Source organism: Brettanomyces nanus, chromosome 2, assembly GCF_011074865.1.
Source record: "Brettanomyces nanus chromosome 2, complete sequence".
Taxonomy (NCBI): Eukaryota; Fungi; Ascomycota; class Pichiomycetes; order Pichiales; family Pichiaceae; genus Brettanomyces; species Brettanomyces nanus.
In genome coordinates, this window is record NC_052375.1 from 1,125,842 (window position 1) to 1,151,030 (window position 25,189).

General features: G+C 41.0%; 10 protein-coding genes and 1 non-coding gene across 11 annotated transcripts; 6 read left to right on the forward strand and 5 right to left on the reverse strand.

Moving 5' to 3' along the window:
- Window positions 1-143: 143 nt before the first annotated feature.
- Window positions 144-1,706, reverse strand: FOA43_002532 (uncharacterized protein; the record flags this gene model as incomplete). Its single annotated transcript, XM_038922820.1, has 1 exon — window positions 144-1,706. One exon carries the CDS (start codon window positions 1,704-1,706, stop codon window positions 144-146), a length of 1,563 nt encoding a protein of 520 aa, XP_038778748.1.
- Window positions 1,707-1,832: 126 nt separating this feature from the next.
- FOA43_002533 lies at window positions 1,833-1,904 on the reverse strand. The gene has a single exon. It is a non-coding gene; the product is annotated as a tRNA-Gln (tRNA).
- A 340-nt stretch (window positions 1,905-2,244) lies between these two features.
- On the forward strand, window positions 2,245-6,363 carry FOA43_002534 (uncharacterized protein; the record flags this gene model as incomplete). Its single annotated transcript, XM_038922821.1, has 2 exons — window positions 2,245-2,250; window positions 2,359-6,363. The coding sequence occupies 2 exons, from the start codon at window positions 2,245-2,247 to the stop codon at window positions 6,361-6,363; spliced, it is 4,011 nt and encodes a 1,336-aa protein (XP_038778749.1).
- A 111-nt stretch (window positions 6,364-6,474) lies between these two features.
- FOA43_002535 (uncharacterized protein) lies at window positions 6,475-7,244 on the forward strand (the record flags this gene model as incomplete). Its single annotated transcript, XM_038922822.1, has 2 exons — window positions 6,475-7,218; window positions 7,242-7,244. 2 exons carry the CDS (start codon window positions 6,475-6,477, stop codon window positions 7,242-7,244), a joined length of 747 nt encoding a protein of 248 aa, XP_038778750.1.
- A 1,185-nt stretch (window positions 7,245-8,429) lies between these two features.
- Window positions 8,430-10,925, reverse strand: FOA43_002536 (uncharacterized protein; the record flags this gene model as incomplete). Its single annotated transcript, XM_038922823.1, has 1 exon — window positions 8,430-10,925. One exon carries the CDS (start codon window positions 10,923-10,925, stop codon window positions 8,430-8,432), a length of 2,496 nt encoding a protein of 831 aa, XP_038778751.1.
- Window positions 10,926-12,858: 1,933 nt separating this feature from the next.
- On the forward strand, window positions 12,859-13,476 carry FOA43_002537 (uncharacterized protein; the record flags this gene model as incomplete). The annotated part of the gene is made up of 1 exon (XM_038922824.1): window positions 12,859-13,476. One exon carries the CDS (start codon window positions 12,859-12,861, stop codon window positions 13,474-13,476), a length of 618 nt encoding a protein of 205 aa, XP_038778752.1.
- Window positions 13,477-14,567: 1,091 nt separating this feature from the next.
- On the forward strand, window positions 14,568-15,673 carry FOA43_002538 (uncharacterized protein; the record flags this gene model as incomplete). The annotated part of the gene is made up of 2 exons (XM_038922825.1): window positions 14,568-14,572; window positions 14,641-15,673. The coding sequence occupies 2 exons, from the start codon at window positions 14,568-14,570 to the stop codon at window positions 15,671-15,673; spliced, it is 1,038 nt and encodes a 345-aa protein (XP_038778753.1).
- A 383-nt stretch (window positions 15,674-16,056) lies between these two features.
- Window positions 16,057-17,841, forward strand: FOA43_002539 (uncharacterized protein; the record flags this gene model as incomplete). The annotated part of the gene is made up of 2 exons (XM_038922826.1): window positions 16,057-16,065; window positions 16,114-17,841. The coding sequence occupies 2 exons, from the start codon at window positions 16,057-16,059 to the stop codon at window positions 17,839-17,841; spliced, it is 1,737 nt and encodes a 578-aa protein (XP_038778754.1).
- Window positions 17,842-18,163: 322 nt separating this feature from the next.
- Window positions 18,164-19,120, forward strand: FOA43_002540 (uncharacterized protein; the record flags this gene model as incomplete). The annotated part of the gene is made up of 2 exons (XM_038922827.1): window positions 18,164-18,172; window positions 18,203-19,120. The coding sequence occupies 2 exons, from the start codon at window positions 18,164-18,166 to the stop codon at window positions 19,118-19,120; spliced, it is 927 nt and encodes a 308-aa protein (XP_038778755.1).
- Window positions 19,121-19,277: 157 nt separating this feature from the next.
- On the reverse strand, window positions 19,278-19,493 carry QCR9 (qcr9 subunit 9 of the ubiquinol cytochrome-c reductase complex; the record flags this gene model as incomplete). The annotated part of the gene is made up of 1 exon (XM_038922828.1): window positions 19,278-19,493. The coding sequence occupies one exon, from the start codon at window positions 19,491-19,493 to the stop codon at window positions 19,278-19,280; it is 216 nt and encodes a 71-aa protein (XP_038778756.1).
- A 200-nt stretch (window positions 19,494-19,693) lies between these two features.
- On the reverse strand, window positions 19,694-24,957 carry FOA43_002542 (uncharacterized protein; the record flags this gene model as incomplete). The annotated part of the gene is made up of 2 exons (XM_038922829.1): window positions 19,694-24,923; window positions 24,953-24,957. The coding sequence occupies 2 exons, from the start codon at window positions 24,955-24,957 to the stop codon at window positions 19,694-19,696; spliced, it is 5,235 nt and encodes a 1,744-aa protein (XP_038778757.1).
- Window positions 24,958-25,189: the final 232 nt, after the last annotated feature.

The following is a 25,189-nucleotide window of genomic DNA, read 5'->3' on the forward strand; positions in this document are numbered from 1 at the left end:
TGTATCTCCATTCCAGTCCAGGAACAGCCTTTCAAAGAGATTTAGATACAGACCCATCGATGACTTGGAGATGGAAGACGTCATCAGTGGTGGTGCAGTGGTATTGACACATTAAGTTACATATTCTATATAGTTGTTATTTGTTATCGAAGATATTTGATCATCGCTTTATAATCTGCGTTCCGGCGGGGCGTGTTGCCGTCCACAATATCATGCATCAACTGCTGGAGACAGATACCGTAGTTATCCAACGTAGCAAGGCTTGGCTTGACTCTAGACACGAACTTGCGATGGAACACAAAGTAATGGAGACAGTAAAGTGTGCATATAAGCACATTATATGGCGAGTGTTCCTTCAGGACATGCAAGGATACCTTAACATCCTTGATAAGTCGTCTGTATTGCCATGTGTACATTTCCACAAGCCTTCGAAGTGCATAGTTCTTAAGCACTGCACGCTCATTGGTAGAATTCCTGTTTGATATCACCGCCACTTTAACGTGAGCATCGAATTTATTTTCGTCCGTATTGATATTCACCAAATAAACAATGCCATTCTCAAATATAAGAGGGTAAACCTGATTTCTATGGTCTGCCGCTTTCAAAGTGGCTCCTAACTCATTTTCATTAAACTCCATCTTGGTTTTCTTGGTGTATTCTGCATACAAGTTCTCTCTTGCTAGTAAATTCCATTCCCAATAGTGCTCTTCCGTCTCAGTTAACTCCGGATTCGTACGCTTATCATGACTTAAATTTTCTAGCATCTCTACTAACTCGTCGAGGAATTCCGGAACCTTATAAAAATCATCCACACTGACCAAGTAGTGTAAAAACTGTTTCGCAGCGTGAACGGAGAAAAACGACGCGAGGTCATCTTTGAGGGGAGGAGGAGGAGGAAGAGGATGGGATGGTACAGTCACAGAAGTCACCATAGCTGTAAGTGATTCCGCCTCCTCATCCTCATCGTGCTCATTATGTGTCTTCTGAATCATCGTATCCACAAACCTGTTTCCCAAAACAGATCTGGTATAAGCATACCTGTCCATACTCTTAAGTACCGGATAGAAATCACTCACGTCATACTTTCTCGGCGTAGCATCGGCATTACAGAACGTGTTTGTAATAGCCTTCTCATCAACACAGAATGCAAATACCGCACTTAGTAAATTGATGGCATTTAGAGGCGAAGAAGGTTCGAAAATATGTGAATATACCCTCGGATACTTTAGAGCATACTTACTGATCTTCTTTCCAAAGTAGACAATAAAATCCTCCAGTACCAAGGCCGCCTTCATCGAAAACGAACCCACTCCCTTTCTGTAAGCGAAATTTTCACCACCACAGTTAAGAAACAGCATCTTCCTCTGCTCAGCGAATCCAATAGCTAGATGCCAATCTCCACCCCATTTAAATGGATGAAACACCACACGTGCCAACCCTCCCTTTGGACCATAACTCTTCTGATTACGGAAAAGTCCCAAGCTGGAATCACCGTTGTCTCCAAAACGATCTATAATCATATTCACATAATGATATAACATCTCCTGCGACCACACCTTTTCTCTATGCGAATTATCTGAGAACTTTAATCGTGACTTCATCCCCGTTCTCTTATGGGCGATGATCTCATCTGGAGCGATTTCTGGATGCTCACGTGCAAGAAGCATTGTATCAGAATATTTGTCAAGACTTTCTCTTACTGCCATCATGGGAACCGATAAAGAACGTACGCATAAAAAAAGAAGGACGGGGAGAAAAAGGGGAAACTGCTCAAGAAGGAAAAAAAAAGATTTCAAAAACTTCGCGTCGCGCGCTTGCAATGAAAAACAATTAGGTCGTACCCGGACTCGAACCGGGGTTGTTCGGATCAAAACCAAAAGTGATAACCACTACACTATACAACCAAAAAGTGTCAAAAAAAATTTGCGTTCTTCCATGGAATGTAAGTTAGACGTTCAAAAGGCAACCGTATCATGGGAACCATTCAAGATATAAAAAAATCAGAGATATATACAGATTGCTATAGATTGAAACAGATATTGTGCAATAATCTGTGTTTTTTGCGGTGTTTTAAAACCTGCTTTTTTGCTCACCCCATTTTTTTCTCTTCCGTTGCTCGTCACCCGCGGAATAAAATGGCAGAGGGGGATGAAAATTTGAAAATACACCACCACCTTGTATCAAAATCGCTTCCTTGTCCAATTGACAGTGTTATTGTTCAATTGAAATCTCACATAGAAACCAATGGAAGTTTATAATCGGTTTGTTGACCCATCTACATGCAGAAGTGGCGTGGTGTGCCATTTTACCGGCCCTTCGGCCAGCAATCTAATTGTTTCGAAGGGTACAATTCTTCAGGTGTATGAGATCACAGAGATTGAGTCTGAAGAATGTGACAATATGAACTCCACAAGCTCTAACGGAGCTGTTGCGAATGCAGAGTCCTTCATTGGTGACGAAATTCTATCCACGCTATACGACAAGCAATACAAGATGGTTCTAATAGCCGAGTATAGAATTCAAGGACAGATTGTCAACATGTCCAAGTTCTGTTGCAACGAAAACAAGGAAGTCGATTACCTCATCGTTTGCACAGAGTTTGTTAAACTCAGTATATTGAAATGGGATGTATCTGCCCATGTGATCAGGACAACGAGTTTGCATTATTACGAACCTGCACTAGAGAGTTTGTTTATTGAGAAGCTATCCAAGATAGAGAAGTACCACAGGACGGATCCCAATGGATTATGTACGTCCATAGAAGCCGAAGGGATGTTTGTCTTTCTTCCATTTTTTAGAGAAGACTTGGAAGATGAGATGTTAGAAGACGAGGATGATGATGAGGATGATAAGCAAACATTGAAGCAGAAAAAGGACAAGGATGATAAAACTAAGGATATTTCAGACACCAGAGTCTCCTCCAAGTACTTTGAGTCGAGTTTCATTGTTCCTATGGCAAAACTATGGCCGGACTTGAAGAATTTTGTTGATTATCAGTACCTCTACACCTATAGAAATCCTACCATGGCTGTGCTATATGCTCCAGAGACACTTTCTTGGGCTGGTTTCTTACCTAAGGCGAAAGATAATATGAAGGTGGTAGTCCTCTCTCTTGATATAGATCATCGTAAAGCTAGTTCTATCATGGAATTGCCTAATTTACCTTACGATTTAGACTCAATCTACCCGCTTCCAAGTCCCATCAACGGCTTTCTTCTTATTGGATCCAACGAGATTTTGCACGTGAATTCTCTTGGCTCCATAAAGGGTGTATGCACAAACAATTATTTTAAAGATACTTCGGATATGAAGCTTAAGGATCAGTCAAGATTGAACCTATACTGTGAAAACTGTCGAGTTGCCTATGTAGGAAATGGCCAAGTATTGTTGATTTCCGAGCTTGGTGAGTTTTATGCCCTTGGATTCGATGAGGCTGGTGGTATTTCAAATTTTAACAGGATAACCAAGATCGAAAATGATCAGTATTCTGGGGTTTCTGTGAATAACGTCTTACAAATTATAAATATTGAAGATAAGAACTCTGCATTTGTGTGCTGCCAAGGTTCTGATAGTGTTTTACTTCATTGGAAATACAACTCTGACGTTTCTGCCGTTGCAACGAGCCATGATCAATCAACTTCTGCTCCTAACGAAGAAGAGGATTCTTGGCTTTATGAAGATGATGGGGAGAATGGTGGCCTTGGAGGTAAGGATAGTTCACATAGACCTCTAACAAACTGTATTTTTACATCCATGGACAAAGTGGTCAACTGCGGTCCTTCCTCAGACTTTTGTCTGGGAAAGATCTCGACGAATACCAAGTCGTTTGGATTGCCAAACCCAAACTACAACGAGGATGCCATAGTTTGTACTTCGGGACTCGAGAAAGATGCTTGCTTATCGATTATTAATCCTAGCGTCAAGCCGAACATCAAATCTACTTTGAAGTTTTCTAACGCCAGTAAGATTTGGACGCTGAACGATCTTTACAACAAGACAAAGTACTTGATTACCACGGATTTCAAGACATTCAAGACTCAGATCTTTGATGTGGACAAAAACTACAAGGACCTATATACCAAGGATTTTGATAACAAGCAGTATAGCATTCAGTTTGGCACAATAAAGACAGAAAAGGACAAATTTATTGTGCAGGTGACCCCTTATAAGATCAATATATATTCGTTCAAGTTTAAACTTGTCAGTTCGATCAACTACGAGAGAGAGATTAACGCTGCTACCATACACGACGAGTATGTGATTGCAATTATGAAGAATGGTGAAATTGATATCTTTGAATTCAACAAAAAGGAGAAGAAGCTAGAGAAGTTGGATTTACCTGCGCTTCTCAATTATATGATCTTCACCTACGGATGGATCGTGGAATCATCCATATTAAACCATATTCGTGACATCCCGGCCATCAAACATGATAGAGATGGTGAGAGCATCAAGAATATGGAAAACACAACCAAAGAGATTACCTTCTGGATCGTCACAGCCGATAATCGTATCTTGGTATTCAAAAAAGATCACAGGGAGAAAGTTTACGAGTTTACTGACGTTCACAACTTCCCCGAAGTGATGCAGTTGTCAAATATGAACCCCAACTATGAGGCAGATGTGGATCCAACTATCAAGCAAGCTATATTTACAACGATAGGTGATCGTTATTATGGTAAGGACTATTTACTTATCCTTACCTTTGGTGGTGAAGTATTGATTTATGAGATCTATTTTGACCCTGTTACTGGCTCTTATAAGTTGGCCAAGAAAAATGACCTGTTCCAATTTCCGGTAATCGGAGCTCCTGAAAACTCTTATGCTAATGCCACCGTTGTGGAGCGAAATCTCTTCAAATTGGACAACGTCCATGGGTGTCAGGCCGTTCTTGTTACTGGTGCTACACCGTTTTTGATCTTTCGCCAGCACAACTCTGTTCCTCGTATGTTCAAATTTGCGTCGAAGCCCGTGCTTTACTTTGCACCCTTCAATGCTGTTAAGTGCAAGAACGGCTTCATCACAATCGACGATCGGAAATCTTGCCGTATTTGCGAGTTGGATATGAGTTTCGACTACTCAAACCGTGTACCAATCAAGAAAGTGAATGTTGGTAATACAGTGAACAAAGTTCAATACGATGACAAGTCGAATACCTATGTTGTTGCCACCATGAGTAGAGTTCCATACGATGCAATTGATGAAGATGGAGAGAAACTACAAGGATTGGATCCAGAGCGACAACCGGCGTGGAGCTGGAAGAGTAGCGTGAAGTTGATCACCCCAGTGAATTGGTCTATCATTGATAAGGTCGAATTGGAGGATAGTGAGGTTTGCACATCTTTGAAATTGATGCCTTTGAGGGTCTTCGACACGTTGAACGAGAGAAAGAACTATATAGTAGTCGGATCTGGTAAGTATAAAGTGGAAGACTTGTCTACAACTGGATCCTGGAAGATGTATGAGATAATTAATGTGGTTCCGGATCCAGAACATCCCGAGGCCAAGAACAGAATGAAGATGTTGACTAGTGAGAGTTCCAAAGGTGCTGTCCTAGGAGTTTGTGAACTTTCTGGTAGATTTTCAGTGATTCAGGGGCAAAGAATGTTAGTAAGAATGGTGAAAAAAGATGGAAATGCCGCCCCAGTGGCATTTACGGATACTTCGATGTATTCCAAAGATATCAAGTCATTTGAAGATCTAATGATAATAGGAGATGCGTTTGACGGAGTGGTCTTGTATGGATTTGATGCAGAACCTTACAGAATGCTTAAGTTGGGCCAGGACAAGCATCAATTCCAGATGACGGCTTGTGACTTTATTGTTCACGAGGGAAACCTTTACATAGTTGCAGCAGATGAGGATTCTGTGCTCCACTTGTTGCAGTACGATCCATATGATCCTGATTCTATGAGAGGATTGAAGTTGATAAGAAAATCAGTATTCAGGTGCAATGGTTACACCACTGCAATGAAACTGAACAACAGAAAAGAGTCAGTGTTTTCTATGGTGAGCACGTTAAAAGCTCCTGCGGATGTTGATATTGGATATGAAACCATCGGCTGTAATATTGATGGATCGTTCTATAAAGTGATGCCAGTGAGCGAGTATTCTTACAGAAGGTTATACTCTTTGCAGAATTACATGAGCGATAAGGAAAGTCATTGGCTAGGACTCAATCCCAGGATGAATGCAATCGGCAACTTGTCGGATGTTATGAGAACTGTGAAAAGGCCATTTGTTGATTTGGCACTCATACTGAGGTACATAAGTTTGAACGAGGAGAAGAAGGAACATTTTTCAAAGAAGTTGGGAAGAAATGCGTTGGTTGATACGTATAGAGATGTGATAGCATTGCAGTAAGATTAGTGACGATAAGCATAATATAATAAATTGTAAAAAGATCATCAAGTAAAGAATCCTCATGTTCTGAGTTCAACTCTTCCCTTGCAATCTACCTCTTTTTTCTTTTGCATGGATTGGGAATTTCTCACTAAAGGGTCAGCAAATGCGGTTTACAGATACTGTGGCAAGGATTCTCGATTAGAGGGAAAGGTTCTTCGAGTGAGATTGAAAGGTAACACAATCAGAACTAGAGAGGTGTATGAGTATCTGAGCTCATCGCTGTTTGATGCCATTCGACATTATATGCTACAGATACAATTAGTGTCCCTTGATAGGCAGCTAATAAAAAAGCTTGAAGAATTTTCACCCCAAGGGGTTCAGCTAGACACAGGCGACCCAGAAGCATTGCTGATGGACAATGTATTCAAGGGTCCTCTAAGTGAATACAAACTGGTGAAGCTCAATAAGTACATTGTGTTCTACGTCAAAGATGAAGAGGTTCTCTTTGAATTCAAGCCGAAATGGCTCTATAAACCACCAAAAAGCTTTAGTACATGTCGCAACTGTGCTCAGGCCAAGATGAAAAATCAATCCTTTGTTAACTGCTGCCTTCCACTGATCAACGGGAAGGAACAGACGGAGCAGTGGTTTCAAAGGATCATCGACGAAATACAAAGACTGGGCCTTGAAAAGGAGATTCCGCTAAATTCCTGTAGATCTGGGTCTTCGTTACTCGCTGATCTCTACAATGTCATACAAGCCCTCTTTCGTCTTCAGAATAAGCCGGGGTTTGACATCCATAGCGTTTTGAAAGAGCTAAAAGGAGCATCTGATGTGGACAACTTCCTCCTGTTGTCTATGACGTTGAAAGATGTGAGTATATTCATTAATTTCAGTAAATACAAAGTGGTACTTCTTGATCTCGATAAGAAACCAGTTTCCAAATGGAGACATTGGCATGACTGGGAAATGAAATTGAGTTCCAATTACCGCCTTACCGACTCGCAGTGCTCATTAAACAGTGCGAAGGGTACTTAAGTTCATCACCAAACACTCTTCATCCTGCTCGTTTTGTAACCATAATCGCCAGCATTCCGAATCCACCTCCTTTATACACAATTTACACCGCTCGTCGACAAACACCGGTGCTGCTACTTTATAGCTGATTCTCTGAACAGGTATCTGATAGTCTGTGCACATCATCCAATATTGAAGAACCAATTCAAAGAGAAGTGGGCCTTGAACCAATACTTTGGGATATCCCTCTATCCGTTGACAGTATTCCGGATCATAGTGAAGTAGGTGTGAGTTGAATGTGAGTGCACTCATCCGAAAATTAGTGATTCTACTAGGGACGACGAAGCAAGATTTGTCAGCGGTAGTGGCAGAGTCAGTGACCGTTTCGTCACGAGTATTCGGCTCTGGATGCCTATATAAATCATGTAGATAGCAGATTCTTCGCTTCTCTACCGTGCTTAGTCCAAGGCCGTTGGTATAACTTCTCATATAATCTATGAATATCGTCTTGTTCTGGTTCAAGCTTTTCATTCTCTGTACAGTTTCCACAAACTGCACCTCGTCACCGAACCTGAGAGGGTTCTCATTATGAAAGACGAACTCTCCACCAACCCACATTCGTCGCCTAAACATATCGATATTGTCTAGCGTGGGAGAGTTGAAGTTATCGTAACCATCAGAACTGAGGTCTGACTCGTAGTGTATAGGATTGCAGTATATTAGAGAGTATCCATAAGGAATAGGCAACCCATGTCTAAAGTTCTCAGCCACAAATGAACTATCCAATGAACTATTCGGATTGTCTCTTGTTAACGCCGATTGCAAAGTAATATATAGCTGCTGAGCTTTATAAGGAGAGAGCGATTCGTCGTGAATACACCATTTCTTCCCCACAAGACTTGATTTTATTGACGAAATTTGGCCTGCACTGGGTACAGAGGATGATTTAAGGTAACGAGAGAACATATCATCTACCACTTAGAAGACAAGTTGTCCAAGCTGGATAGATTCCTTGTCTCGCGAATATCTCAATTAGGAATTAGATTAAAGGATTATTTGCAAACTATTTATTGACCATCCATCAACTTATTCATAACGTACCCACAATTTACAGTCAATCTTTCTTCCACAATCATACCACTCTCCATTATTTCCTCCAATATATTATAGGCTGCCAAGAGTTCAGTAGAAAAAAGCTCTCTCTTTGGAAGTGTATCCGAATCAATATCCACAACTGCTTTCAAACATCTAAGAACAGCTTCAAAAACAACCGAGTCAAGCTTTGGCTCAGAAGAAAGTAACCTTAATTCATTTACCACCGTAATAAACAAATCCTTGGTCATTCCAGTTAACTCGATACTGGAAGGAATGGCACATTCATAGATCATGTCCAGATTCTTGAAGTACTCGGAATTCAAGAGCGTAGAAAATCCCCCAAGCTTAAAGCCAGATCCAGTAACATTATTAACAGTCTCCCAAACTCCTATAAGGGCATAGAATAACCTGGGTAGCTGTTTATTGATGAAAGACGTGTCCTTAACAGCAGCCCCGATTGCTTTCCCGTTTCCTGATCTTTGCTTGGCAAGAGTAGATGACATTCGAACAACTTTCCCTCCCAGAGAAAGGTTTTCCATAGGCGAATCGAGAGCCTTGAGATTGGAATGCTGATCATCAAGGAACGGAGAGGTGTCATTCTCAAATCGCATAAACTGCCTATGAATACTTTCAGGCAATTGCTTTGGCTTGAATTGATTAACATCCACCTTACCAAGTACAAAATCATCCTCATAGCCACCACTTTTCTCTCGAGAACTAATACTGAGACAGGTGAGAATCATAACTCTGGTACTAATGGAGATATCTCCCTGAACAAAGATGCGGAGCAACCACTTCCAGCAAGATTCAAACTCACAGACAGTGATGGCGATCATGGTTGACAATTTCCACGAGTTGAAATCCTCAAAATTATACAAATTGGACGCCGAAAGGACTTCTTCAAGCAAAGAATTGGCATAGTATTCTAATTCAGGAGATCCTTTCTTGGCTCGAATCATCTGCGATGCAATTGCAAAGGCTATCTTCCTTTTTTCATACGCTAAATCGTCCTTTTCTTTGTCTGCAGAAAGATATGCTAGCAATTCCTTTAGGTATACTGGAATTGAAACCTTCTTTACTCTTTCAGCTCCATTGGAACCATCGGAATCTTCCACATCCGAGTCGGCCATTTCAGAAGAGGCTTGAACTGTGGAAGAAGGTACATCATTTACCTGAATAATGTCTGCAACAACTGGTTTGCTATGCGATCTTCTTATAGTCTTTACTGCATCTTTCAGCGATTCCCTTTTTAGACTCATCGGGAATTCTCCCATGGATTCTATAAACTCTTTTCGTCCATTTTGATACTCTTCCATCTTAAACAAGGATTCTCCATTGGTTTTCTCGTACACAGTATCAGCAAAGATCATTCCTAGTGTACGAAGATTGGGCAAGGTTGAATCCAAACGATTCGTCACGGCATCCAAAAAAAACGGATTGCCTGAAAGATCATCCATTTGCTCCTTTGTGCAATATGCAACCAAAGTTATAAGATATTTCGTGAATGCAGATTGAGCAGTGTTAGAAACACTATCAATATAGGACTTGGAACCAAATTTAGTTACTCCTTGTTTGAGATGTTCGTAAAAAAAGACATCCAGTGAAGCAGCAAGACCAAGAAGAATCTTGATCACCCGATACTCGTTAACTTGTGATGCCACGTCGACAAGCCGGTTACCACTATCGAACTTAAAATCCTGTAAAACAGAAAAGTAGGCAGAAACATCCTCTTCAGAGCCAAGCGTTTTCACCAGATACTTTACCAATAGTTTCACAAAATACCAATCTGTAGTTCCGGTCGAGTACACTTGATTTAGTTTCAAGTGAATATCGTCATCCACAAAATAATACCTCACAAGATCCTCATCCTGAGAGAACAACCCATCCAAAAGCTTCACCGTCCGATTTCCCTTGAGCTGCCTGTGCAAGAGTTCGTCGAACACAATCTGATAGTATTTCTTAAGGACGTTTTCAAGCCAATCTGTACGGCTCCTCATGTGAGTCTTAGTTAGAGCCTCAATAACTTTATTGAGAACCAATACTTTGACATTTCTGAAGTACTGCTCACTTTCTAAATTCAATCCGTCGAATATCTGACCAAAAGTACGCAACTCAACAACATCAGTTAGCACTTTGGCATAGATCTGATCTCCACTCTCCTCAGATTCTAGATTCACCTTAGTCACAAGTTGAGATAACGAAACACGATCTCCAAGTACATCACATACCAGTCTCTTAGCTTCTTCACTAAGTAATTTGTACGTCTCTGGGATCGTATGACCGATTATAACAGAAGAGATTCGTAAGCTGTGAATATCCCGCTCTCGTCCATGTTCGAGCCTAGATATTTGATAAATGCTTTTGAGGCAGTTGACTAAACCGTCTGTAGAGGGCTGGGAAGCCAATTGTTTAAGAAAAGGAGAGACAACGTCTTCAGTAGAGACAGATCCACCGCCATTCGAACTCATAATTCTTAGATCAAACAAGATGATTCAAGCGATGAGGCGTTTAAGTTTAAGTTTCGACCTTTGACATTTTTTTCTCCTATATAATGAGAAAGTACTCTTCTTATACTTTCTAAGAATGAACTCAAAATACATCCCCTTTGATCACACTTACATAGTCTACGATCCTTCCAATTCATGTACACTTCTTTTGGCGCTGTCTTCGATCTTCCCCATACTCATTTTAGTCTATCTATTCTCATGGTTTTTGGTTACGAGAGAAATTGAATGCTGCATTATTGCTGCCGGTCAGGTAATAAACGATATCACCAGTACAATTTTGAAGGGCTGCATTCAATTCGAGAGGCCTGTTAATGGACAGATCTTCAAGAAAGAAGGCAGATTGGTCTATGGAATGCCTTCTTCTCACTCTCAGTTCATAGCGTTCTTTTCCGTATATATTTTACTCAAGATGAAATATCAGTGGCCATATAAGATGGAGCGTCTATGTTCCATAGGTTATAAAATTTTGTTGGCATTGGCTGTCGGTCTCATTACTTACTCAAGACTCTTCTTTGAGTACCATACTCTCAATCAGGTAATAGTGGGTCTTCTCTTGGGTACATTCAATGCAACTGCCTACTTTGTTGTTGTTTCTCTCATAAGAGACTACGGATTTACTGATTGGCTTCTTGGATGGAGCATTTGTGATTGGCTACAGATAAAAGATACTTTCCATTCGAGACATTATGCCACGTTGCGCAGGGAGAGGCAAGAATGGATATCTAGATCTCGGCAATAAACTTGATCACCGTTTCCACAGCGGTAGTTGCTGCACCATCTTTAGACTCCGGTCCTAAGTTATGCTTACCTCCTTCGACTATTTTGCTATATTTGGACCAGTTGGTACCTGTGGCTTGGGAAAAATGCTTCATAACATCAGCCTTGTCCACACTTGCGGGAACAAATTCATCGGATCCGCTGTATAGAGCCAATAGGGGCTTGTCGAATCTACCGAAAGTGGTATTTAGATCATCTGGAGTGAGATCCGGGGAAAAGAAATCATCATCTCCTCTCACGGAAAACAACGAGTACCATCTATAAGCATTAATAGGGCAGCCAAAGAAGTAGTTGCAAAACTTCATGGGCATCAATTCATCGCTTTGATGCCCATTGATATACTTCTTGGACAGTGAAAGAGCTTCTTTGAACGTTTTTTCAGGCATTGCCTTGACTCCAGTAATTCGGTCACTCACGGGCGCCTGCAAAATACCGAAATCCAAGGGAAAGTATTTGGAATCACGTGGTTGTCTGGTGAAGTAATGCATGGTATTTTGACATCCTGTAGAATGACCCATTAGTCCTATACGAGAACGTGATCCACCTTTAGTATTTTTAGATCTTAAGTACGCGACGAGTTGGCCGATCTCTGAGGAGTCCCTCGATAATGAACCGGTACCCCAGCCAATATAGGAACTAGTGATTTGAATTTGGATAAGTGACCAGCCAATCTTATGCAACTGTTGAGATAATAGAGGAAGATAGGGGACAGTCATAAAGCCGTCACCTAAACCACCTACAAAAATAAGTACATTGGAAGAGTATTCGTCGATCTCAAAGGCGAATAGTCCAGGGGAATACTCATAGAAGGTACCAGTAGACATGATCTATAAGAAAATGGGATAACGGTGAAACTCGTAAATTCCCCAATCGGGACGAAAAATACGAGTTAGAGAAAATGCTCGTTCGACGTGACAATCGCAATTTCTAGAAATATCCACCACCATTACTCTTAAGAGGGATTGGATGGAACGCATCAACGATTGTTTGCACTCAAAATGTGAATATGCCAGAACATGGTGAAATGAATGAGACGTCATCTCCAAGAAAACGACATCTATACCAGGATATACCAGCAGATTATTCACATGCTACAAAAAGAAGACTAATAGATACCATGGAACGGTTGCATGTATCAGCAGGTGGATCGAGTCAGAAACGACCTTACAATGATGTATTTGGTGTACAGAATAAGACGCCAATCAATTCGATGGAGACGCCCAGTTATGAGGGATACTACAGTGATTCTGATAGGATAGTGATACATGATATGGACCAATTTCTCAGAGAGAGTTCGGATGAAGTAGATTCGCTTTCAAACCAAGTCAAAGATACTGTGGGAGAGAAAATCGAGGACTTTGAGAATGTTGATTTGGAGAAGTTGGTGATACCAGATCTAGATAGCAACAGCAGACTCAGGGAGTACATTGCCAAGATTCTGGTGCACAAGAGAGAAAGAGAAGGAGAAACGGGGGAAATTGAAGCTGGCGAGAGAAATTTCTATCTAAACCAGTTCATAAAGAGGTACATGGCCTTGATACGATACTACAATCCTGGATTATTAGTATGGAGAATCTACATGAGATGGTTTGAAGAAAATCGGGATAATTCTGCCGGCAAAATTGTGGAACTCGATGATGATGGAGATGAAGAAATGTTATCAGATGATGAGACGGAAATTATGGCTGATCTTGCTAAAAATGACGATGCAATGTCTATAGATAACGTAGTCTAATGAGTGCGCGCAAGAAGGGGGGAAAAAAATAAAAAGACTAGTAATATTGTTAGCAGCAGTAGTTTCGTTTCCGTAGACATGGTTAAAGTGCTAATTCATCCGTTAGCATTGTTCAATATTGCAGATCAGAGATATAGGACGAACGTTGGAGCAGGGGAAGCTGATGAGTCCTACGGGATTTCCAATAGTGGACTTCTTCTTGGAATAATGAAGAACTCCACTTGCTCTGTAGTGATGGCCATTGAGGTACTGACTGAGAATGGGATCAGAGATATCGAGGAGAAGTTGGAGCTTCTTAAGCAAATATATGGATATTTGACGGTGGTAGGATATTATGGTGAAGAAATAAACGAGAGAGAACGATTTGTGGGCTGGAGTAAGGAGATGAACCTAGATCATTTTGATCAATTAATATACATGCTCCTTGAAAACGGTGAATTTACCAAAAGAGTGCATCTACTAGTTAGTGGGCAACAGATTTCGGTGAAATGTATTGAAATTGGCAGATCTACAATGGAAAACATAGCTTTGAATGAGATATCACAGGCTGTAGAGCCAGTGCAAGAAGGGGACAAGACCGAAAATGTCTTGGAGGACACAGAAAAGGGAATAAAAAGTAGCTTGGAGCAACTAGAGGGTCGATTGAACCGGTTGATCGGCTTTTTAGAACTCGTTGAAAGTGGGAAAGTCAACGTCTACGACGATAGTGACAGTTATGAGATAGTAAAACAAATCAGTCAGATTGTGACCAAATTGGAAAATATGAAGCACTACAAGAATAAGGATGAGAAAGAAAAGATTGTGAGCTTGGCCATGGTAAATCAAGGGTTGATAATGGAGAATGTAAAGAAGATCGACAAGTTAAGCAGGACGACGATCTAAGCCTAGAAAATCCTTCGCGACTAAGGATCGATTTCACCCTCTCTGTATATAGACGACTTCTTAGCGTAACCTTTACATAATGATGCCCAGGATGGTATTGCGGCTTCGACTTCTTCAGTTGTTTGTCGCTTGCTTGGCACTATACACTATCATATGGAATATAAGTGATAAGAAGAAAAGGTTGTCTAAAATTGATAACTTGATGCCTAATGAGGTGAATGGAGCATTTTATACATACATCCCAGACCTTGAACAAAAGGAGACACTATTGGCTACTGTGAGATCCATTGAGATGAGTTTCAATTCCAAGTATGGTTACGATTGGGTATTTAGCTATTTTGATGTGGAATCTGGGGGATTTCCAGAAGAGTTGAGAAGACGGTTGGAACATATGGTGACAGGAAACGTGATTATAGAGGAGATTAAGCGTGACAATCCTTATTTTAATATACCCGAATCAATAGATAGACATTACTTGAAATGGAAGGGAATGTCTGGAAGTCGGTACGGCCTAGTGCCGAACCATAAGTACTTGGATTTCAAGTTAAAGAATCGATTTCATTCATATGGGTTTCAATTTCTTCCCACCTTGTCACGATATCGATATGTTTGTAATGTTGACATCGGAACAGCGTTGCAGTGCAATGTTGACGATGATTTTTTCAGGCGTATGAAGACAGAGGAAAAGGCATTTGGGTTCTCATATGCACCTGTCGATTCTGCTGTTGGTGTAAAGACTTTGTTTGGCACCTATCTTGAATTCATCAACCAATCGGAAGAATCGGGCGCAGTTTCTTCAAACAACCTACAGAAATTCATAATAAATGAAGGAGTTACTCCTTTATACACTCAATGCAACATGGACAGCAATATGGGGATTGTTGACATGGACATCTTACGGAGCGAGCACTACAAGCGATTTTTCAATCACATGGATGCAGCTATGGGTTTATTTTACGAACGCTGGACCGATTATAACTTGAAGACGCTCTATTTCAGTACATATGTTGATAAAGATAAGATCTTGTACATTGCCGACTCAGGATACAATGATCTTCTCAATAGAATATCATGTCCAATCAATATGGAGGAAAAAATCGCACATAAATGTGTGTGCGATCCACGGAACGACTTGGCATTCAGTCGCTCTAGCTGTTTGAGGCTCTTCTTCAATATAACAGGAATGGAGTTACCAAAGGATGTTGAGGTGACAGATATCTATGGAGTCAAATATAAGAGAGCCAGAGTGAAGGGGAAAACATATGAAAATATGTTCAAGAGGTTGGAACAGAAGTATAGAGAACTATTTTTGTAGCTGTTTATGTCGTCACGTATTCACTATAGCATACAATAAACACCACATCATGACAAAACTGGCAAAGAATCTTCCAATTTCAGAGACAAAAATATCTCTTAAAGGATTTAGATAGTACTTGGTGGAGTTTTGATGACCACCTACTATAAACAAGTAGTAGGAAACACTTGTGACCAAATTTGTTAGAAGAAAGAATACCACACCTTTCCAAGCGGTCAATTTGAGAATACCAGAGCAAGCTCCGAAAGAAAGAGAAGTGATATCTTTAAGCTTGATCACAAGATTAAGATTGTGCGAAACGTTGGGTTGATGATTCATATAGGAAATAAGTAAAGTGAAGCAGGCTAAACCAACCTCCCTCCCTCCCCCATTAATTTGAATTGATGTTGAGCGTCGCGAGCAGAAAAAAAAAAATCATTCAGCATCATTTGTTAGTAGAGACTCCTTTTGAAGGCAACAGTTTACACTGGGTTAAGATGTCTCAAAATGTTCAGGTTAAGAAAGAAGATAATGCTAAGATAGAAGATGCACCTCAGTTTGATTGCTTTCCTCTTCGAGCATGTACAAAAGAGGATATCGAAGAGACGAGGTATCATATTATGAAGTTCCATAGCGTGAAGAGGGTTGATCCATTGAAGGATTTTGAGCAGCCCACGAGATTACATAGAAAGGACCCTAAAAACTTTCAATTTCAAATGTCTATGAAGGAATTAGAACAGAAGACAATTGATGATCGTGAGAGAGACATCGAAAGAGTAGAGAAGAGAAAGGAATATATGGAAAATAAGGGTATTAAACCCACTGAACTATCACAGGAGCAAATCGACGAGAAAATTGAATTGGACGGGATGAGTGATGAGGAAAGGGCACAAAGATTGGACGAGAAGAAAAGAGAGGAAGACGAAATCAAGAGAAAGCAGGAAAAGGAGAACCAAATGAAGTTAGTGGCACCAGATGGAGGTGCCAGAAAGACCAAGAGGCAGGTCTTGAAGAAAAAGACAAGGCAGATTAGGGCTTATGATGAGACCAAGAGAAGGTTGAGATACGAGGAGTTTTATCCATGGGTTCTGGAAGATTATGATGCCAAACAAGCATGGGTTGGCAATTATGAGGCTGGCAATACAGATAACTACTGCTTACTTGTATTGGATAACGCTAATAAGTGTTTTAAGCTGGTTCCTTTAGAGAAGTATTATAGGTTTACTCCTCGAAATAAGTATGCTACATTGACATTGGAAGAGGCAGAGGCTAAAATGAACAAAGGAAACACGGGACAACGATGGCTGATGAGGAAGATGGCAGAAGAGGTTGCCAATGGACAGCGTGTGGATTTACGTTATAGAAAGTTCAAGACGACGTCAAGGCCTCATCATGAAGATACAGAAGATGGTAAAAAGACGGACGATGAAGATATGGATTATGATGATGAATTCCAAGATGATGAAGAAGCACCAATTATGGAAGGAAACGAAGAGGAGAACAAGCTGGTTGAAGGTAAGATGAAGAAAAATATGCTACGAGCCAACAATTTGATTGAACATAGTGATGAAGATGAGTCCGATATTGATGATCTATTTGAAACCAGAAAGGTTGATAAGGAGGGTAAGAAGTTACGAAAGGCCTTGGTTCAGAACGCTATGAACGAGGTGTATGATACAGACGACGAAGAAAACAATCCATATTTGTCAGACAGTGAGATTGAGAAGGATGATAGCGATGAAGATGAGGATAAAATTATCACTATCAAAAAGGAGGCCGGAGCTGATGGTAAGCTCGAAGAGACGGTGACGGTGAAGAAAGAAGGAGAAGAAGGACTTGGAGGTGCAAAACAGATTTTTGTATTGAAAGCATCGGATGGTGTTGTCACTTTGAGAATACCAAAGACTATTCTCTCCCAATTCAGAGAAGGTGAATGGAACCCTGAAACTGCTGTTCGAAGAAACCTCAAGAGAAAGTCTCCGTCACCAAGTCCGAAAGCTGGAGAAAGCTACGAAATTTCCAAATCTGACGTTGACGAACTCATCAAAGATGGACCTATTTCACTTACAACTCTTGTGAGATCATTAAAGATGAAAATGAGCAAAGATCCTAATGCTAGGACCAATTTGAAGAAGGTGTTGAAAGAAAGCTTTGTTCTTAAGAACAAGAAGGTTTACAAAAGGCTGTGAGATAGTGAGTGAAAAATAGGATAAAAAAGATAGGAAAAATTTTGCTTCATTACATATGTTCATATTCTAGTTATATAGCCAAATGCCATCGCCACTGGAGGAACTAGTAGGTTTTCTTCACGACCCAAAATCGGGCGTTAGAGAGATTGCTTTAGCCCATTTGGTTGCGTACTCCGCTGTTGGGGCCAACTCTCAGCAGAAGTTATTCAAGTATGACAATTACCGGGCCATCAAGGACTTGAAAGTTTTGGCCAGAGATAGGAAGGCCAGTACAGTTCAGGATGCCGAGACAATATTGAGCAATTTGTGTGATGATGAGCAAATGAGAGAGGTTGTGGTTAATGACCTGAGTTTTGTGAAGCTGATTGTTGCTCAACAGCTTATAGATCTAACGAATAGTAATGCGGATCTTGCGTGCATCTTACTCTCTAATATGGCAAAAAGTGATTCGATTTTGAAAGTATTTGACGTTCAAGTATCCTTGAAGACCGATAAACAAAAAGAGGTGTTCAAGAGTAGTAAAGCAATTAATTGTCTCATGGATTTGTTTGTCAAAGGAGGAGACCGGAAGTTAAACAGCTATGCCAACTACGACTATTTGGCATACTTCTTTGCAGATATATCTAGGTTTAAAAAGGGACGACAATATTTCATTACGGAACAGAAATACGATGGAGTTGTGCCGTTGATGAAGTTATTGGTGTTCACAGAGAAGTACGACTGCAAGGCGAGACGACAGGGTGTGTCCTCCATCATCAAGAACTCGTTGTTTGATACAGACCAGCAAATGAGGCTTCTGGAGAATCGCGATATCAACTTGTTGCCCTACTTATTGTCGCCTATTGCATTGGCAGACAATAAAGGACTTAGCGAAGAAGAAGTGATGGAACTTCCAGAAGAATTACAATTATTGGGCTCTGACAAGAAGACAGAGCCTCTAAAAGAGATTAGTACCGTTTATCTCGAGGCTATTTTACTTCTATGCGTCACCAGAAAAGGTAGAGAATACTTGAGAGAGAACGGAGTTTATCCAATAGTTAGAGAGTTTGATAGGGCTACAAAGGACGATCAGATCACTGATCTTTGCTATAGAATTGTCGATATGTTGATGAGAGATGAAAAATCCCAGGATTTGTATGATCCTGAGCAGGAGATTGCCGAAATTAGGCAGTATTTGAGTAGCCAGGAGGCTACCAACGGCATAGATGACGATGCTAACGACACCGATGACACTGACGACACTGACGATGTTGACGGCATGATCGTGGAAGTAGCATAATCTCTATATAGACTACGTAAGCACATTTGTAACAAATACTTGTATTAAGCAAATAAATAAGTAGCTTTGAACATAGGCAGCCTCTGTTGCAACTGCATCTCTGTCCAAAACAATAAGAGATATGAATAGATATGAATAAAGTCAAAAGCTGTCTAAATTACTCGTCGTCATCAGCATCCCCACCGGCATCCCCGCCGGCGGCAAGTTGAACCTTGACATCCTTCCAAAGCTTACCCTTGTTTCTGTTCTCGTACCAAGCAGTAACGGCCTCGTCAAAGGTAGCCTGAAACAAAAAGGCAGACGCAAACACCGTACCCACAAAGACCGAATTTCTCTTGAAAATAGTATTATATAACGTACTGTAGAAGGACATATTGCAAGATATAATGAATAGTCTAGAGAAAGCTGTACTTCAGTACCAGGTAAAGCCTGCTATATATGTTTAATAAGCCTTCCTCGAAATTTTCTCTCGCGCGGTTTTTTATTTTCGCTGGAAGATGATTGGTCAAAGCGAGGTACGAAAGGGTAAAAATTATGTCACTATACAGGATCATGCCCGATAATTGGCTAATATTAATCATCATAGTCACCGTCAGTAAAGCTATTCTCAGCATCCGACTCGACTATAAACTCATCCTCATCTGACTCAGCAATATTTGGCTCCATAGCATCGAATGTAGCTTCCATAAAACCTGCGTCGTCCAATCCAAATATAGTACCCATGCGTCCTCTTGGCGTAGAGGTAAAATAGGCCCATTTCCTTAGGCCAGAACTCACCATGCTCTGGTTCAACCAAATCTTGTTAATGTAGTCGTATCTCTTGGGATCCAAAGTTCCCGAGTCTCCAGCTCCAAAAAGCCCTCCCGCAGGTTCTCCGTGCCTATTCAAGTATGGAGATCTTAATTTCATACTGAAGTACTCACGAGTCATCGATTTAAAATCCACAATATTTGGTAGCTTGCTAAACTCCATTTCAAAAACGTTGCGATATGGAGAAAAGAAAACACCGTAGCTTCTTGAAGTCATCTGACATTCCTTCAAGTGTTGGACTTTCCTGATAACTGCTTTACCGCAATGCAAACACAAGAAAATCTCCTTAGTCATTTTTCCACTTCCACCGATCTGTTCCCATTTTTTGCATTCAGGTAAGAATTCGGACACCTTTGACGGCAAATGCTGTAAATGCACACGGCCTGGATACTCAAGTGGTGGTATTATCGTTGGCGTAGCCCACACGTTCACTCCGCACAACCCTCGGGTAATTTTACTCTCCATGCTTTCCTCATCTCCGCATATTTTCATGAGCAACTCGTCCATTGAAAGAAACGTGTAATCCTTGTTGGCAAAATTGAAACATTCAGCCAATAGCTTCACCTGTGCTTCGTATCTTGGATACATAGTTCGAATATATCGATACACTAGGTTAGCAAACTGTTCAAGATGAAAATTGGAATAATCGGAAAGTTTAAGCGATTCAGTGGACGCCCGAATGAGACGCTTCAAACCAGTCATGACCGGAGAGCCAGGCTCCAATTCTGCATTTTCTAAAACAGAGCCAAATTCCAGATTAGCTGGCGACTCAAAGAACCGGAGGCTTAATGATCCGATCACTTTAGCCGCCGATCGACACAATGAGAAATCGAAAAGCGTATCAAAGTTTTCATTTCCACAAAAGTATAACGATAGCACTACTTGCAACAAACCATATTGCATATCATTCACAATCCGCGAAAAGCCCAAGACATCATCGCTGGGCACAGACATGTAATTGAGAAGAACACGATATTGGGTAAATGAACGAACAAGCAGTTTAGTAAGCATTGGAACATGGATATCTGCTTTATCGTCATTTCTTTGGCTAATCTCAGTCATTTCCAACGTGGATGCAATTAATTGTGCAATTACTATAGGAAGGCAGAAGGTTCCAGGAGTTCCATGTAGCTTACTTCCACCTCCCTTTAATTTCTTGAGAAAATCTGCTTTCTCTAGCATCTGCAGCTGCTTCTTCATCTTCTGAAAGCCAGCTGAGTTGGTATCGGAAAGAACACGAAACATGCTCTGATCAAATACTTCTGTAGCAAGCTGTGAACAATTGTCGCCTTCTGTTTCCCTGGCTATGTCTTCCCAGCTATCGGCTATCATATCACCGGTAGGATTCATCTTGAAATTGGGAGACGGTAAAGAAGGGACAAAGAAATTGCAGTAATGCTGACAAAGTGGGCAGCAAAACGATGTCAATTTATAGCTTTTCGACTTGAGCATGTTCCAGAAACAGCTGAAATGCATCCCGTGAGGGCAGCCTGAAACAACGTGTTTGAGATTGAGAGATTTGCAAGCTGACTTGGGCTCAAAACGGGCATCATCGGGTGGCTTATCAGACTTTTCATACGATTCGAACATCTCAGGAATAACACAACCGGGAGCCGTGCTTCTAGATGCCACGGGAATATTCCAAAATGCCGTGGACTCGGTAATAAGAGCAGGAATTCCAAATAACTCGTCATAATTCTCAGGATTTCGGCAAATCACACATATCCTAGGTTCTTCGTCGTTCATCAGAATATCACCATCCTCTTCGTTGGTTGACTGCTCAGCTGAGAATTTTCTCTTAACCTTTGCCTGTTCCCCTTCCTTCTTCTTCATTTCGTCAAAGAATCTGTGGTGGGTGTCAGCAAACTCCTGTTGCTGTCCACGCATCTTGGCCATTACTTTTTTTTGTCTCTTTAAAGCAATTCTATGCGCCCTTTGACTTTTGGTCTCAAGCTTCTTTCCATGCTTCGACTTTCGATATTGATCAATATGATGTTGACCAAAGCAATCAATAAGTGACTGAAGAACGTCATCATCCTTTAGAAGAAGCATATCCAAAATAGACGAAGCCTTCTTGACAGTAGCATTAGACATATCTTCCATCTCCACAATATATAAAAGAAGGTTGCAAATTGGAATATCAATGAAGAGCTTTAGCCCATTGGAGTTCTCCTGAGATCTTGATGCCCTTATATCATCCTCTTCAAAAATGGCATGAATCAAGTGTAAAGTGGCCATCAAATGATCGTCACATTTTGAATCGATAGCGAACCTCAATGCTTTATAGAGGTACTTCACGAATTGTGGAGATTTCACAAACCGGGAAATCGCCTCGGTTCGGTGAAGATCGACAGCGCTAAGTTTGCATATTTGAGGTTTCAATACGATATCTTCTATTCTCACCTTCTTTATTCTGGCAAGATTCTTGAGTAAAGCGTCCTGAATATCATCAACCGCCTCATACTGATTCAAAATATCCATTGGATCTAACTCTGCGTATAGTTCATCTTTCAATGTGTACTTGCCATATTCATTGATACCACGTGGAGGAGTGTATACACTGATTTTCTCAAAAACTTCTTCAAAGAATGGCTCGTCGCCGAACCTAAACTTCATATCTGAGTATTTAATTGGCTCCCGACAAAGGCAATAGCTCATAATTGCCTTCGTTCGATTGTATTTAGGATCACCTCTCTTCGAAGACGAGTCATAGGGCATTGTATAGGTTATCAAATGATAAAACATACTGGCCATCGCCAGAAGCATCTGGGGAGCTCGATCCTTTTCATAGACAGATTCTTCAAATGACAGAGATCCTTCAATACTATCCTTAAATTCCCACCTGTCGAAAATGTCACTAACACTGAGCTGGCCCAAAGTGATAGCCAACTGAATGATGTATATATCGCCCTCAGTATTGAAAAAACTTTTGTTTATCCAATACTGACTGATAACGCTGCTGCCATTACGAACCCAGAAGCCGCTATTGATCTGGGCAGAAAGAACAAACGATTGAACAGATGCATCGGCAACGTAACGTATGCTATTAGAATCTTCTCCAACATTGAGAGTGTTCCCAGGAATTGTGATGCTATATGCCTTTTCCTTAAGCAGATTAACGTCGAAGCATTTGTAAGAAAGGCACAGCTCCGCAAAAAGACTATGCAAAGGTCGAATGAACGACACAGGCATCTCGCTGACGATAACGCGATCTTTCTTGGGAACGCTCTCGTACCAATAGCTTAAATAGGTGCTCACCACAGAGATAGCTCTCTCGACGTCAGCACTTCTTCCGTGTAGACCGGCAACCAATTCACCAATATCCTTAGTGATATCATAAGCGATCCTACCTCTGGTATAGTATATTTCGTAAGCACGGTCTTCAAAATCCACATGCTCCCCTCTCTTTCTGGTGATGTTGTGACAATTCTGGAAAATAGAAATAATCTCCAAGAGACAAACGAAGTGATCGAGCTCGAATATCTTGGACGAGCCCGGTTCAAGGAAAGATAGCACATTTTCAAGTCCGCGTAGGGACTGGTCTTCTAGAGCTGAAAGACGTTCCGATCTCCAGTTAATTTCCGTTGGTACTTGATATATGAGCCGTCCATGCTGCAAAGAAACAGAATGCAAAGCAAACATTTGTGCAGTGCTCCTTAAAACATTAAAAAGCCGGCCCTCCCCAAGAAGAATTGTACCAATATGAGGATCATGATATATCTGTAGGCGAAAGGACTCCAATAAAGTAAGTGCCCATTCCCGATCTTCCACCTGGTTTAAATACTCGTACTCAGGCAAGAATTCAATGATCTGACGAGCGAATTCTAGTCTGGATTGAGAGGTATTCGTGATTAACGGGATCAAGAAGCCCTTTATTAACTTCCTGGTGCTCTTGGCAAATCTCATTTCTAAGAAAAAGAGAAGCTGCAGTCTCGTAAAGGATCTATATTCCGCAGAATACGATCGAACGTTCATATAAAATTCACCGTTATAATTCTCGTTTTTCGAGAAAACCATAGTGTAAGGTTTTGGAGAACTGGAAGGCAAAACAGAGCTAGTATAAACGTCTGGCATTAAATTGTCCCGCAACAATGCCTCTTCATGATCGAATAGCTGATTTCCGGGAAGAACCTCGGGCACTTCCAAGGAGTACTTCCCTAATAGTAGTTCGGAAAGAACATGCTTGGCATAATCGGCCACCATAAGGTTGGCGTTCTTCAGAATTTCAGAAATCCATTCCATAGCACTAATGCTGAGATATTCTCTAAGAACATCGCGTTGAGACTCTATAGTAGCTGTTAGACCATTTTTTTGCACCTGTAAGTACGGCTCTTGAAGGGTTGAAAGATCGGAGGATCCAAGCAACAATGTATAGCCAAATTTGTCTATTTTAGAAGCCGACTCTGTACAGTCTTCGTAATCTTCACCGTAAGCTTTGCGAGCATCTGCTAAGCTAGAAGTGGCAGATCTCCAGTTATGAAACTCATCGTTCCAAACCACCAACCAGTACTTGTCAGCATTCTTGTCTGGACCGTACTTACTTTCGGGAAGATAGGAACGATCCGAATGCACTTTGAAGAGGGTAAAATCCTCAGAAGATGCAAAAAAATCGTGGATTTTTGGGACTGTTTGCGTCTGGAGAGCCTGTACGTCGAGGAAGTACTCGAGAGCAGTCCGTATAGTGGACTCTATGGCGTTCTTGAAGTCGTCAGACAAGTCAGAAAGATCCGAATCGCCATGACTTATATCAGTAGGACATTTCAATGGCACTTTCCATGATGCACTGTCACCACAGTCACAGATAGCACTGCCCTGAGAGATATGCATTACGACATTATGGTCGGAATGCTGTTCCTTATTGAAGCAATACCCGCACATACAACACGTAGGATCAACACCACAGTCATTGCAGTTATAAACCAATTCACCTGAAGGAATTTCTATAGAGCATATTCGTCCCTTGTGGGAATGATCCTCGTTAACCTTCTGGCCTCTGTAAAATGGGAAAACGTATGCAAAGACCTCATCGTAAGACGTTGGAAATGCCCTGTTTCCAGAGGAAGGAGGAGGATTTAATCCGGGAAGAAGCTGGTCAAAAAAACGTCCTTCACCGGAACATGCAAAATAGAGCATGCGGAATATAACCGTCTTAGGATCATACGAGGGAGACTGTAAAGAGAATTTCGTTCTCTCAGGAATACTCCCCAGAATCCGACTAAGAGAAGAAGGGGACGCCGGTGTTGTCATACTTCTAAAGGA